Source organism: Artemia sp. Qi Xiang Cuo, chromosome 4 (assembly GCF_049724085.1).
Source record: "Artemia sp. Qi Xiang Cuo chromosome 4, ASM4972408v1, whole genome shotgun sequence".
Classification (NCBI taxonomy): Eukaryota; Metazoa; Arthropoda; class Branchiopoda; order Anostraca; family Artemiidae; genus Artemia; species Artemia sp. Qi Xiang Cuo.
This window is the reverse complement of record NC_142797.1, coordinates 83,477,751-83,493,450: the sequence shown is the minus strand read 5'-3', so window position 1 is coordinate 83,493,450 and position 15,700 is coordinate 83,477,751. Positions and strand designations below refer to the sequence as shown.

At 34.0% G+C, this 15,700-nt stretch overlaps 1 protein-coding gene across 1 annotated transcript in view; it reads right to left on the bottom strand.

The window, feature by feature from the left end:
• The window catches only part of sxc (O-linked N-acetylglucosamine (GlcNAc) transferase sxc), a 65,632-nt gene that overhangs the window by 6,443 nt on the left and 43,489 nt on the right, over positions 1-15,700 (bottom strand). The window contains exons 7-10 of the mRNA XM_089088588.1: positions 11,476-11,648; positions 8,915-9,112; positions 3,747-3,974; positions 1,195-1,447 (exon numbers count right to left, since the gene is read on the bottom strand). Coding sequence (XP_088944714.1) covers positions 1,195-1,447; positions 3,747-3,974; positions 8,915-9,112; positions 11,476-11,648 — 852 coding nt within the window. The remainder of the gene's footprint in view (positions 1-1,194; positions 1,448-3,746; positions 3,975-8,914; positions 9,113-11,475; positions 11,649-15,700) is intronic.

Here is a 15,700-nt window from a genome sequence, read left to right as displayed (position 1 = left end):
TTCAATGGCGCCCCCCTGGCTGAATGACGCTGCCTTATATTTTTATATTTTTGTTTTGAGATCAGAATTGGAAGTGCGGATTAGAAAAGATAAGCCCCCCCCCCTATAATTCAGCTTATGGGCGTCTTGCACATACATAAGTCTTGCACAAAGTCTGTTTGATTAAAAAGATCAATTATTTTCATAATTAAGAACTAAAACTAAATACTGATGATTGCTCGACAGAGGTGAATTGCTAAAAACATGACCAGAAATTGACGATCATCTAGGCCACCTATGTTTATTCTCTTTTAATGACGATTACAGACTATTTCCGTGAAGCACTCGTGTGTGCACTATTTTCTTTAAAAAGTTAATTATCTTCTTTGTTTAATTTGTATAACTAAAGATTTTGTATCAGCCAACAAAGTAGCATTTCATAGCGGGAACAAAATTAGTAACTAATTTTGACTGCTTTTTTACACAAAGATCTTAGTTCCATATTCATGAAAACTGAAATTTTAGTTAAAAAGTTAAAATACAATGAAAATACGAACTATTTACTTAAAAGTTAAATTAAAATGAAAATTAGCCTATCTTGTCAAATAAGACTTGGGGAGGTAGATACGTGAAGCTGGTTAGCTTACACCTTAACCCGTTTCGTACGACTTTTTTCAGAATAATAGCTTAAAAAGGTAGCACTGAAAAAAACGTGAAATAAGAACAGAAACATTAGCTGCAGAACGGAAACATGTTCGGGAATCCACTTTTTTTAATAGAGAAAAAAGAGAGAAAACTGGAAACTTTCGATGTATGCAAGTATGTTCTGTTTCTGAATACCAAAGACAAATAAGAAAAAAGAAGCTTTATTATTTTTTTTTTTATAATTTTCTTTAACCTATAATTTTTTTTTTCATTTATAATGCACACAAAAAGGAAGTGTTATTCTTCCCTTAAAAAGAATATTCGAAAAATAAACTTTCTGATGACATTTGAGAACATACAAAGGATACTTTACGTACTGAAGGCCAGAAACAAGAACGAAAAAACAAACACTTCTGTTTAATTATGGCAAAACACAAATATACGTCTAAGCATACACACAAAGCAACACGTCTTTATGTGAAATCGAATATTCTCCTTCCTGTAAAATCGGGATTTTTGGACTTGCTCCCTTTCTGTCGATATTTATTTAAACAAGCAAAAGGCTCATACCAGGTAATGTCACCATTGGTGTTCCTGCCCACAGAACATCCATCCCTGTAGTGTGTCCATTACAAAGGGGCGTGTCTAAGCAAACATCTGCTAATTGACCTCGTCGCACGTGCTCTTCCTTAGCTGCAACATTTGAAAATAGGACTCGATTGCTAGGAAGTCCCATGTTTTGCACTGCATGAAGCAAGTTGGTCTCACCAACTGCCGGGAACCTTAGCAGCCACAAGATTGAGTTTGGAACACGTTTCAGTATCTAGAATAAATAGTGATAGAAATAAAAAAGGAGACAAACTTTCGTCAAAGGATAAGATTTAATTGGTGTGCGTCTAACTCAACCCTCAATCAACTAAACTCCCATGCAACCCAACCCATGTGCAATTCAATCCCCATTTAACTCAACCTTCATGCAACTGAGCCCCCATTTAATTTATCCCTATTTAACCAAAGGGTTGAGCTGCAAGGGGGTCTAATTGACTCAGAGATGAGTTGAACAGGGGTTGAGTTGCTTTATGATTTAATAAAATAGAACTGAGTTAAATGAGAGTTGAATTATACGAGAATTGAGTTGTATAGGCGTTGAGTTGAAAGAAGCTGAGTTGAATGAGGGTTGGATTGCATGGGGGTTGAGCTGAATGGGCTTGAGTTACATGGGGATTGACTTTAAACTGGGATTCAGTTGAACAGAGGTTGATTTGCATAAGGGTTCAATTAATTAGGCTGAGTTACACGACGTTCAGTTAACCAAAGGTTAAGTTAGACAGGAACCATTTTTATTTGATTGAAGACGCCTATCACATCTGTTCAAGTTGCGTTTTTGTTTTATAGCGATTTTAACTAACTCTTCCCGAAATAATCATTTCCGACTTCTGAACTTCGTTTCTCAGCCCAAAGATGTATTTAAAAAAAAAAAAAAAAAAAAAAAAAAAAAAAAAAAAAAAAAAATTGCCATTTAAAATATATCCATTCTGGCATGGCGAACAGCAATAGATCGAAAGTGAGGTACAGGTTTTCTATTGAGGAATAACACTGATCTACTCCTTGATATTGATTATATATAAATATTCATACAAAATATAACTAAAAAGGAAAGAAGATACTATCTCAGCAGCACAGTTTATATAATATACCAGTAAGTTTACCGCAGATGATTTCTGGCTCTTCATTCTCGGTGCGAACAAAAAGCTCCTCCCACTTATTTCTGCACTTATTGTCCACTTATTGGTTGATCCGGCCAAGTGGTTTTGTCAGTACTTGTTCCGTAGATAATTATTCTTTGTCTACCCGTGAAAAGATCTAATGCCGCTTATGTTTATATCTGCAAAAACGTTCTCTGGAGCACTCGCACCTCGGTCCGGGTTTTTATAATGGGTGAGATAGGGAAAGATCATACCGGATAATTATATAAACTGTGCTCAGCAGAGATCAAAATATTTTTGGTAAGCACGCAGAATAAATATTCACACAAAGCATTACTTATAAAGTGCTCGCGGCTTAATACTAAAAACAACTAGCAATCTAGCGGAAGTTGTAGAACTATCATGCCAGTGTTGTCACATAATAGGATTTCGCAAATTGCAATAACTTTAAAATGGGAAATTTACACATTAAAGTTTCAAAATTAAGATCATATAATAAATCTCATTAAAAAACTGACAATCTATAAACTGAATTTATAAGCCTAAAAGTATTTTGTGTATTTGTGTGTTTTAGCATGTCCGAAGTCTAAGACCAATTTTTGAAGCGTGTATTCAGCAACAGTGACAATAAATACTCGTTTGGTTAACAAAATTCGATTGAAAATATTTGCAGAAACGGATATTTTTGACTAAATGATAAATAAAGGTTAGAAAAACATCATTAGTTTTTTGTTTTTTTCTATTTTTTCTTTTGTTAAAATTATTTCATTTTCTTCTGCTATAATACATAGTTTACCGTAGTAATAATTTATAACTCAAAAGTGACGCTAGATTGCAGATGACGTTTCTAGAATTTGAATTCAACTTTACCCCCAAACAAAATCGCTACATAAACTATATAAAAAAAAAATCGTTATTAGGCTTTAGAAATATCCCAAGTATTGCCTTTAAACATAACAAAGTTAAGAAACAAAATGTACGATAAAAAAAAACATATAACTTTTTAGAGTTCATGCAGGCACGTACGCAGGAATTTGTTTTCGGGGGGGGGGGGGCCAAATCCTTCAAACCCATTATTCTGTGAGAAAAATCAGAAAATTATGGGAAAATGGAAAAAATCCTGAGATTTCGAGGGGGGGGGCAGGCCCAGAGCCCCCCCCCCCTGCGTACGTCCCTGAGTTCATGGACCTCATTTTAACCACGTTAAGTCTTTGTAGTGCTTAAATTTTTACGGAAAGCATTGTCAAGTTGAAGATTTGCTCGTCGAGAATGGGGGGTCTTAAGATATATATCGACTTAAGATTAGCTCGGGGGGGGGGGGATACTTTAACGTGAATTTCAACTAGTTTCATTGAATTTGGGAAAAAGTATATTAAAAAAAAAATTTATAAGTCAGGTATGAACGATAGCACTTACATTAACCCACATCTTAAGAGTAGCTGGGTCAATTTTGTAAAGTTGGTTGAAATTACAATAGACCACACAAGCATCTGGTAATCCATACTGCTGCCTCGTTGTAACAACTATATTTTGTGGCACTTCTTCCCCAGTTGCAGCGCGAGTATGTGCCTGTGGTGTTGCTAATCCATTTTGTACAACCACACCGTTCACCGAAGTTTGAATCTGACCGGCACCAATCATCGTCTTAGAATAAAACAAAGAAAATGTAAAAAAAGCAGAATGAACAGAATTTAAAAGCACTAAACTCTTGTCTAGGGATTACTCCTATCTATGGGGAGATAGCAAAGGACGCAAAATAATGAGGGACAAGTTTTAAAGAACAAAATGGAAAATTGAACTCTATTTTGGCTACAATGAATTTGCAGTCCTATTTGCATGTAGTCGCACATCCAGTCCTGTTTGTATGTAGGCCAGTAAGCCCAAGGACGTATCCAGGGGGGTAGAGGGTTTGACCCCCTCCCCCCAAAATGTTTTCCGATTGCTAAAAACGTAACACCCTGGATACGGCTTATTTAAAGCCATATCTAAAATGGCCCTAAATGTATATTATTGTAGTCATATCGTCTGGTGATGAATCCAAAACCAATAGTCTGTTTAGTCTTATGCCCTCGTGTTTGTTTTTTATTGTTTCTTTGCTAAGTATATTTATTCTATTTTGCTTTTTGGGATGTCTTAATTTCTTCTTCTTCTTTTTATCCCAGCTTAGAACATTCATCGTTTAGGGTGTACATTCCGTGATCATTGCATTTATCCTATCCATACTTTTAAGACATTTTATTAACCAATTCATGTTTTTGACGTTCGATTTTCTTTTCATTATTTCCTTTCTATTGACGTAAAATCTTTTCTTCTTTTTTTTTCTTTTTTAGATGTAATCTATTCTTGCTGCCAATCAATTCTATTCTGTAAGACTTGATTGGAACCAACCCCATTCCCTGACGCCTGGGGACCGTGTCAATTTTTGGTCGAAATAGAAAGGAAGAAACAATTATGGCTAGTAAATAAAACATAAATAGGATTGGAGTTCCAATACAGGACCTATAGATATAGCAGGCCGTAAACCCTTTTGAAACCTAATACGCTTTATTAAGCTTTCCTTAAATTTGTCTTTTCCATTCGGCTTTTCTAGATCTCCATGAATGGGTAAGTTTTTATTCTTCTTTACAATAACTATTATTCGTTTTAAGATTAACTAGATCATCTATTTTCATTTTTTGTTCGTTTAAAGGTTCCATTATTTCTGTGCGTTTAAAGTTAGACTTATTTGTAACTTAATTTCTGCTCGTTTTAGATTTCAACATCGCTCTTTACCTTTCGCTGTTTTTCTCTTTTTAAAAGCTGTTTTTTTTTGTTTTGTTTTTTTGTAAAATTTAAAAACTTCAACTTTCCAGAGGAATGAATCAGATTAAATTTCATCACTTCCTCTTTTGGTCACTGAAATGTATGAAAATTAAGAAAAAACAAATTTCACGAAGTATTTATACTTCAAATGTTTTAGAACGAACCATTGGCTTTTCTGAGGCTTCCGTTCTCAAGCCAAATTATTTTTTTCCAGTTTGAACATTTTTGAAATTTGACCTAAAAAACATACAGAGTCGCTTGGAGAGGTTTGATACTTAAATATCTTCTTTTTTATTCCACTAATTCAAAAACCGATTTGCATAATCTTTTTTCACATCCATTCGCAACTTCAAAACAGAGCCTGGTTTTCTTTCGCCAGGATCGTGATTAAAGATCGAGCCCCGAAGTCGTAAAATCGACATAGCGCTTCTTACTTTTTAGGATCGAATTTTAGTAAGACATATCTAGCCTCAAATAACCTCCATGATCAGTTCAGATGTGTATGTAAAACACAATGGTAATAGTGTTGATGAAACACACTGGAATAAACTCAAACACGGCGGTAAAACGGAGTTTCGGCTTATAAAGAAGGTCTGGGGAATACGACGAGTTTCAAAATTTTACATTTGTATCTCAGAGTCGGCTGTATCTAGAGCGCTGACATCTTACAGCAATGTCTATTAGACCATTCGAAAGATAATTTTTTTTACACAAGATAGCGTTTCAAAACCTGTTTTGTCTAATCTGTTTCTCCAAAATTCCGAGAAAAACGAGTTTGAAAATTTTTACATTTGTATCTCAGAATCGGCTGTAGTTAGAGCGCTGACATCTTACAGCAATGTCAATTAGACCATTCAGAAGATAATTTCTTACACAGGATAGCGTTCCGAATCAGTTTCTCCAAAATTTCGAGAAAAACGAGTTTGAAAATTTTTACATTTGTATCTCAGAATCGGCTGTATTTAGAGCGCTGACTTCTTACAGCAATGTCAATTAGACCATTCGGAAGATAATTTTTTTTATACAAGATGGCGTTTCCGAATCGGTTTTACCGAATCAGTTTCTCCAAAATTTCGATAAAAACGAGTTTGAAAATTTTGACGTTTGTATCTCAGAGTCAGCTGTATCTAGAGCGCTGACATCTTACAGCAATGTCAATTAGACCATTCGAAAGATAAGTTTTTTTTTATACAAGATAGCGTTCCCAAATCTGTTTCTCCAAAAAAAAAAAAAACGAGTCTGAAAATTTTGACATTTATATCTCAGAATCGGCTGCATCTAGAGCGCTGACATCTTACAACAATATTAGTTAGACCATTCGAAAGATTTTTTTTTTTTAGACAAAGTAGCGTTTGTTAACTCATTTTCACAAAAACTGTTATTTTCGGCAAAACCGCTCTCAGCAGACGAATGATGAGATATTTAAAGGGGAATAACGGATTATTTTTCGATTTAACGTATAAAGCACGAGTTATAAATAACTGCAATTTTTCTTTTCAGATATTTAGTTTATTTACAATAAATAATCATACCCACAAACTTACTACGTATTCATCAATCTTATTTATAATCTTTCCCCTTTCTAGGAGCTTAACAATCCTTTCCTTGTAGAATTTGATCAGTCTGGACGAGGAAACATTTTCAACTGCAGGGCTGTCTTACTCCTTAGGGTCAGGGGTTTTCATTTAAAAAGTTTTTAAGGAATAGAAAAGGCAGTAGTCCGGAGGGAAAGGTCTGAGGCCTAAGGTGGGTTTTTCTTAGCAATCTCAATTTTAAAGGTTTTGTCAAGGAATCAAAAAGGGAAATAATCGAAAATACTTAAGCAAAAATTGTGAACACTAGAAAATATTGTTTGCTGTGAGAACTAGACAAAAATTTGCATTAAAAATTTTTTTAAGTAGGAATGTGTTTACTAAACAAAACAAAAATTACTACTTTAAACCCGAGGTGACTGAAAAACTGATTTGATTTTTAAATCTCAGAATTTATATCTCAGAATCGGCTGTATCTAGAGCGCTGACATCTTACAGCAATGTCAATTAGACCATTCGAAAGATAAATTTTTTTTATACAAGATAGCGTTTCCAAATCTGTTTCTCCAAAATTCCCAAAAAAAACGAGTTTGAAAATTTGGACATTTGTATCTCAGAATCGGCTGTATCTAGAGCGTTGACATCTTACAGCAATATCAATTAGACCATTCGAAAGATTTTTTTTTTTTACACAAAGTAGCTTTTGTAACTCAGTTTCGACAAAAACTGTTATTTTCGGCAAAACCGCTCTCAGCAGACGAATGATGAGATATATTTAAAGGGGAATAACGGATTATTTTTCGATTTAACGTATAAAGCACGAGTTATAAATAACTGCAATTTTTTCTTTTCAGATATTTAGTTTATTTACAATAAATAATCATACCCACAAACTTACTACGTATTCATCAATCTTATTTATAATCTTTCCCCTTTCTAGGAGCTTAACAATCCTTTCCTTGTAGAATTTGATCAGTCTGGACGGGGAAACATTTTCAACTGCAGGGCTGTCTTACTCCTTAGGGTCAGGGGTTTTCATTTAAAAAGTTTTTAAGGAATAGAAAAGGTAGTAGTCCGGAGGAAAAGGTCTGAGGCCTAAGGTGGGTGTTTCTTAGCAATCTCAATTTTGAAGGTTTTGTCAAGGAATCAAAAAGGGAAAAAATCGAAAATACTTAAGCAAAAATTGTGAACACTAGAAAATATTGTTTGCTGTGAAAACTAGGAAAAAATTTGCATGAAAATTTTTTTTAAGTAAGAATGTGTTTACTAAACAAAACAAAAATTACTACTTTAAACCCGAGGTGACTGAAAAACTGATTTGATTTTTAAAATAGCGCAAAAATTTTATTAGAAGAATTACACTTTGATTGGAAGACCAGAGTGCATTCAGCTAACTTAAACAAAACCGTAATTCGTTTGAGATTCAACTTCACACATCTTGCTCTGAACCACAGTTTGAAATGTCTCTACCAAATTGGATGAAAAATATATTCACAATGAAAATAGATATTTAGCTTCTGCAGTCAGTAATTTAAAACCCCGTTTTGACAGTTCATAATTCCCAAGGATTTGCATAATACAGTCGAAATTTAAGTAACGGAATCGTTTGAAGCAACACTGCCAATTGAAAATCCTCACACCCTTAATTAGAAAAATAAAATTTGATTGTACTAAGTAGCGCTTAAGATACAATATGCGGTTTCTGAAGATACTTATACTAAAGCTAAATAAAGACAGAATTATAATAATAACTATAGGGCATAATTAGTATACAAATATAACAACTGAAAATAATTAGAATACAAAGATAAGTAATATCTGCTGTAAATTTGTGGCGTTGATTTACATTATGATTCATGATACAAAATATTACCAGACACACTGATTGTTTTAACCAAACCCTTAGGTGGAAGCGGCCCAGAACCTCAGTTGGAGATGGATAAGGCAAGGCTTTTTTGTAGAGCAGAGGGGGGGGGGGATGCTTAATATAATTATAGTCAAGTATATAGATTTAGTTTCTGCATTTACAGAAAGGGGAAGGGGATTAGGGTTTAACTGGGGGAAAATCTATTGAGTACCCCGGAAAGAAATGAAGAAATGTATATCACTATTAATGTGTTTTCCTCAATCTTTCAGAGTGGCCCCTTCAGATAAACTTAAAAGGATTGACTCCTCTCATGTGACAAACTCACAATATTACAAATTAAGGAAAATAAAAGTCTTCCTCTCTCAATTCACAGACAAACTTACCTCAATGGGTTGCATAGTAGGAAGCTGAGCAACTGTCAAGGAAACAACCACGGGAGCTTCAAATGTGCTGGTTGTAGATGAACTAATTGTTTCAGTCACCCGACGAACATCAGTCCTTTCATAAAGTGGCGAGAGATCTGTGCCATTGATAACAGCAACATTATCAGCTATGGCTGGCAAATTTGACGATAATTTCTCCTAAAATTTTTAATGGATAAGAAGAAATTTCGGAAGGGTTTCTAAATTTCTACGGAAACAAGCTCAGTAAATTCGTATAATAATAAAAATAGTTCTTTTCGAGAACTCTATACCAGAGTCAATGGACTGGCGGTGACTTGTGAAAGAGTGAAGTGCCTGTCATGTATGTATTTCATTTTGTATCGTTTTTCTTAACCACTTCGTATGAAAGAGGTGGTCATGATAACTAGGGAGAGGACTCATTCGATTGGAAATTAAATAAGCTCTAGTGCCCTACTTAAAGATCAAAGTCGTTGAGGGGCAACCAACCAGTCGCCCTCCAATGCCAATTTTCCCTCAGACACTCTCGCATGGTGTCGGATCATAACTTAAAGATAGCCATTTTCCCCAGAATAGAAAAACGGTCAAATAAATATGCCTCTATGGATGACATTAACCCCGAAGCCCCAGAGACAATGGTGCTAAATTATGGAAATTGCCAATTGTTTACAAATTGCTTTAATGGTAATAAAAGGCGGTCACGTTCGACCTTGACTGTTCAATTGGCTTGAAACTTTCAGTGATCGTTTCCTAGGCTATTAGATCGTAACTGACCTTTTTTTTTTCAAGAAAAATCAGTTAATGCAGTCCCAGGGGTCGTCTAATAAGCCTTGTAAAAAAATTATCAGTCTGGGTACCATTAATAATAGCCAGTCAGCATAAAATAGTGATTATTACAACTATTCAAACTTTTCTCTTCCCAAGCTTATCTCTTCTTTTTTTTTACTAAACTTATCGGTAACTGCAATGGTAAGGCCGAAATATGTAACATTTTCTTTCACTTCCAGACATATAGCCTCAAATCAAGCCCTATCTCTTACCGACAACCTTCCCCCTTTCCTGAAGAGCGCAAACACATATATCTCCACGTTCAGACCTTTTCTTTTAAATAAAGCGGCGTCAATTCACTAAAATTTAGCAGGGCAAAATATATATATATATTTTTTTTTTTTTTTAATCTAGGGAGAGCAGGGCCAATCTGACGTTTTATTCAACGAAAATACCAAAAGGTTTTTTTAATGATAATACCCCCCCCCCTTCACATATAATGGCATAAACGCACATCACTCCCCCCCCCCCGGAATTGATGCCATTGCTTACATACCCATTTGTCTTATCAATCAGATGCTGTAGTTAATATATTGATTCTGCCTCTAACACTATCTCATCCCTGGTAATAACACACATTTCCTTATCTTGATTCTTGATTATGCTTCTTCTCTGATTCAAAATTTCTGATTCTGACTAAAAAAGTAACTTATGTTGCATCCTTAGGACATTCACCATATATACGAATATGAATTTGGCAAATCTTGAATCAAGGTCAGTTTCTAGATCTACATCTTGATTTTGCTCTTGATAGTAAATATCTTGATTCTGCCACTAACACTATCTCATCCCTGGTAATAAAACACATTTCCCACATATCTATTCACAACAAAGGTGTTCTATTCATCTTAAAACATTCTGGCAAATTAAAAATAATGGTGGAAAAAGCGCGCCTTTTCATCCCAGGCTTGATCAATCATATGTGAGAACGTTCCTACGATTACCACAAACTTCGTTACATCATGCGCTCCAATCAATAGCTCAACAAATGAGCATGGTATATCAAACCAATATTCTAAAATTCTTTCACCAACAGCTCCCTCCTAACATTGTCGAATATTCCTTTAAATTTTAAAATGTTATGTATAGCCTAACCCGTTTCTTATTCACGTGTTTAGAGAGCTGTTTATGGGCTCATTTTAAAAGAAATTGCTTCATCTACGTACTTTTGTTATTAAAAATAAAACCAGTTTTAGACAAATGGTTAAAAGAAGCTAGACATCTTTAATCTTCGCAAATTGACCCATACAAATATTCTATGAAAAACTTATTTTTGTATTCAAAACATTTAGTAAATGTGATAGCCTTAATCCTTAGCTACGATCAATATAAAAAAAAAAAAAATTATAGACAACATGAGTGGCTTAGTTCACAAAGTGAAAAGTGTCTAGGAAGAAAGATTGTTTACCGTCCAGTGGTGAAAACTTGGTGATCGAAAGAATTAATGGGGAAAAATTTACCTTATCATGCGCAAAACTGGATCGAGTCCTATGCAGTGAAACCAGCTACTGAAAGGATTTACGGAAAAAGCCTGACCTCGAATATCATTGGACCCGATCCAGCGATTGACCCCAAATGCCCTAAAGGATTAAGAGAAACTTAGCTGATCGTAAGTGACACTGAACCGAGTATAGTGTTTAAGCCCAAAGATTGGAATGATTGACAGGAAACTCACCTTGCCTTGTGACTGAAAGAATTAACAAGAAAAAACTTACCCGATCTTGAATGACAACACGCTCTTTCATATGAGGAAACATTTGCTTGTGATCACCAATAAAAAAGGTTTTGGGCATATAAGCCAATTTTTCTGAGTATTGATGAGCCAGATGTAAGGGTGAAGTTACTTTGTCTGTTATTATGTAATCCATGAAAGATGCACCACTTGTACCTGTAACAACATGAGCATATTCATTTCTCTCCTTTTACAGTTTTGTAACGCTATATATAAATTGGAATTCCCAATAAATGCAGATCACGTCCAATCAACAATGACCGATTGATAGACGACATCAATACGCATCAATCTGATACACAAATGTTGAGTTATTTATCAACACCTTTAATAAGCTATTTTAAATTTTATGATGCGTACCGACTCAATACATAAGTTTCATAATGTTCATTTATTTAGTGATTAAATCAAAAAGTAGCAAGCTAATTTTTGATCGGTCAAAAACTTTTGATAGACCAAAGGTTTTTCATTATATCAAAAACTATTTCTGCAAAAAATTGGAGTGTAAGAGGATAAACATTTCCAAACGTATGAAGCAAAGAAAAAAAAATGAAAAAATTAAATCAAATAGGCGAGGAAGACGAGGGTAGTGTCAACCAGTGACAAAATACGAAACGAAAATAAGCAGATATGTCGACAAGGACCTCCACCAAGTCGTCTTCAGTACTAAAAAAAAAATAAAATAATAATCTGCTTATTTTCGTTTCGTATTTTTTCCACTGATTGAAACTACCCTTGTCTTCCTCATTGATTTTAGTTTTTACTTTTTTATTTTTTCTTCTTTGCTTCATACGTTATGTAGGCCTATGGCCAGAGTGGTCTTAGAATGTATTTATATTTCCAAACAAATTAGGAGAGGAAATCACTGCTTCACAAATAAGAACAAATTATAATAAAATATAAACTTCTGCTAGCTGCTACTGTGGAATGGTTAGTCTGATCAATAGGATAAAGTTTTATGTAGCATGTTACTGTACATGTTTATGTAGTTTGTCACTTTCTTTCACTGACTTTACAAATCTCAGGACTGTGCGTTTCTAATTTCCTAGAGACAGCGGTTCCTGACATGAAATTAGAGTAGATATATGTTAATCTTTCGACTGATCCCACTTTCTCCTTCAAGTCTAAAGCAAGATGTGCTTGAGGATTGTGTTTATATCTATTGTGCCAAAAATCTTATTTTCCAATCAATTTTAGAGAGCTGATTTTCTTTTTTCTTACAAACTCTTGAGAATATAGAGATTCTTCTGTCTTAAACCATTATATATTAACTTTTAAGTAGGATTTTGAAACGTGACCGTTCCAAAAAGTTAGAGAAAATGATAGAGATAATTTCCAGAGGAATTGTCTACGGATAGTTCAAGGGACTTATTTTAGCGACTGCATGTCAAACAATAAGCTATATCATAAGTATTATGTGACTCAACTGTCCACGTCTATAGCGAAAAAAGAATTATGACTTTTGTCACGCTCTAACGATGATAGGTTACTAAAATTAACATTTTGGCAATTCAGCTGGAGACAATCAAAACTCAGGATGTCCCAAGTTGGGTGGGAAAGGGGTAATAAGAAACGATTTAAAGGGAGGGAGAATTTCCTAAGAAGACAGTAAGAAGCAAAACTTAAAAGAGTATAGAGCCGTAAGCGCAACTTCGTTGATCTAAAGCAGCTTAGTACGTTGATGAGTATAAGTGGTAGTAACACAACAGTAGCGATATTACGCTTGTTTTTCTTACCAAACCTGATAACTGGGTACTGGATTGTGTACCTAGTATGATAACCTTAGATTTTATGAGAAGAATGGTCAGCAATCATGAACGCCTTACTGGAATTCGACAAATCAAGACATTCAGAATTAAGGCACAATACTATCAAATTATTCGAATTGTCCATAAAATGCACAGTAGTACCCCCAACGATTTTGCACTGCGCATAAAGCACTCCCCAATCCACTTCAACAGTTTGCCAGAGCTAGTCTTCTTACATTTGATAACGTAAATCAATATACACAGAGTTTTGAAAAATATTTTGATTAGATTTCCTAAAAAGCATAATAAAAAATAAATTATAAGTAAACAAAAGTCTTATGTTGGTGCCGAGGAATCCTCCCATCCCCCTAAATGCTGGCTGCGTATTTCTCACATTGATTGTTCGAAAAATCATCAATTAAATTGTTAGTGTTAGTATTTTTACAAACTCCATTTTATAGACAGTGTCAACACCCTACAAGTGCTCTATAATAGATTTAGTTAATTTCCTAGTATCAGATTTGCTTATCAACGGCTCAGAGGTTTTTGGTTGATAAAAAAGAACAATATATAAATATATATATATATATATATATATATATATATATATATATATATATATATATATATATATATATATATATATATATATATATATATATATATATATATATATATATAAATATATAAATATATAAATATATAAATATATAAATGTATTAATGTATAAATATAAAAGTATACATGTAAAATGTCTTCTTTTTTTTTGCGCAACTTCGTCATTGTCACCGTTAACCTAAAACTGGGAATTACTAATGACGGGGTTTTCGAAATTTAGCACAGAAAAATTGAATTCTTTAGAACATTCTTGAGGAATTTTTCAATTTACTTTAAATATGTTGTTTTGCTACCACAGCTAGAAGCTAACAAGACTTCTTCAAAATAATATACGAAAAACTAAAGTAACAACATCATATCAGGGCCAACATTGTTGATTCAGCATAATAAGAAAAAAAAACTTGGTTTTAACATACGAGTCATTGGTTACAAGCCTAAAAAGAGCTGAAAGTTGTTTAGATTGTCATGCTTTTGCTGCAGTCACCCAGGGATACAACACATGACGAAATAGATATTTTACGGCTCCTAAATCTATATTCTGAAAGTACGCAATTCATTACCACATGATCACGGACCATTGATACTTTAAGATTTAAAAGAAATCTGCATTTGTGGTTCATCAAATCCACATACTCAGAAAACCAAATATAAGATGGCTGAAATTTTTTCGAATTTTTACACATATTTACTACAAAAAATGTAATGAAAACGATGCCTCATAGCTGCTAAATCTGTATTATTATAATATAGAACTAACCACGTAAATACAGTGACACTGATTCTTCAGGAATTCGAAAGTAATTTGCAATTCTATTTGATCAAATTTACATATTCAGGAAATCAAGTATTAAAAAGCTAAAGTTGTCTTGAATTTCTATGCCTCCTACCTAGTCAACTTTGGATACAAGATCTGATGAAAATAATGTTTAACAGCTACTAAATCCATATTCATAAAATATAGAATTAATTACCCCTTAAATGCAAGAATATTGACCCCTTCAGAATTTGACAGAAATCTACAATTTTATTTCATCAACTTAACGTAACACGGAAAACCCTAATAAAAAAAATGGTTTAGAACTTATACACGTCTTTGCTCGAGTCGCCCTTAAAAGGAGACATTTGAGAACTATTAAATGCACGTTCCTAAAATACCGAATTAATCAACACTTAAATACAGGAGAATCGATCCTTACAGGACTTTAAAATAATCTGCAATTCTATTCCATCGAATTTGCATCCAAAGTAAAATTTGATTATCATCCTAAAGAAGGCTGAATCTATCTACGAACAGAAGTTAGATTTCCTGGGAATATTAGAAAGAAATAGGCCGTGTCGATAAACATGAATAGTCAGCTTTGAGATCAAAAGTTAATGTTTGAACTTTCCATTCAATAGTTGTGGTTTTTTAAGCATTCTAGATATCCAGTTTATCCCAGGTTACTCATTATGCTGATAGAAGAATGGAATTAACCCCTGTCTTAGAAGTATGGAATAGTAGTCATAAGGATTCTATCCCTTATGAAGCTTGTACACAATCTCCAAGAGTACAGGTAACTTACGAGAGTGGAAACTGGCACTAGTGTTGACAAAAAAACACCCATGCCATCTAGCGTATGGCGTCTCTTGGCATTTTTCAAGCTTCGTAATTGCTTTTCTATCAGAATTTAAAGCAGACAGTTATTCCTACACTAATTTACCAATTACACCAATTAAATTAATTTTTCTTATGATTACTACTACTGCTACTAACAACTCACCGCAGAACCAAGCCGCCTGAGGCCAACACTGCTACGCACGCTCCTACTCCACCCCAATCTATTCAAAGCCTCCCTTTTTACA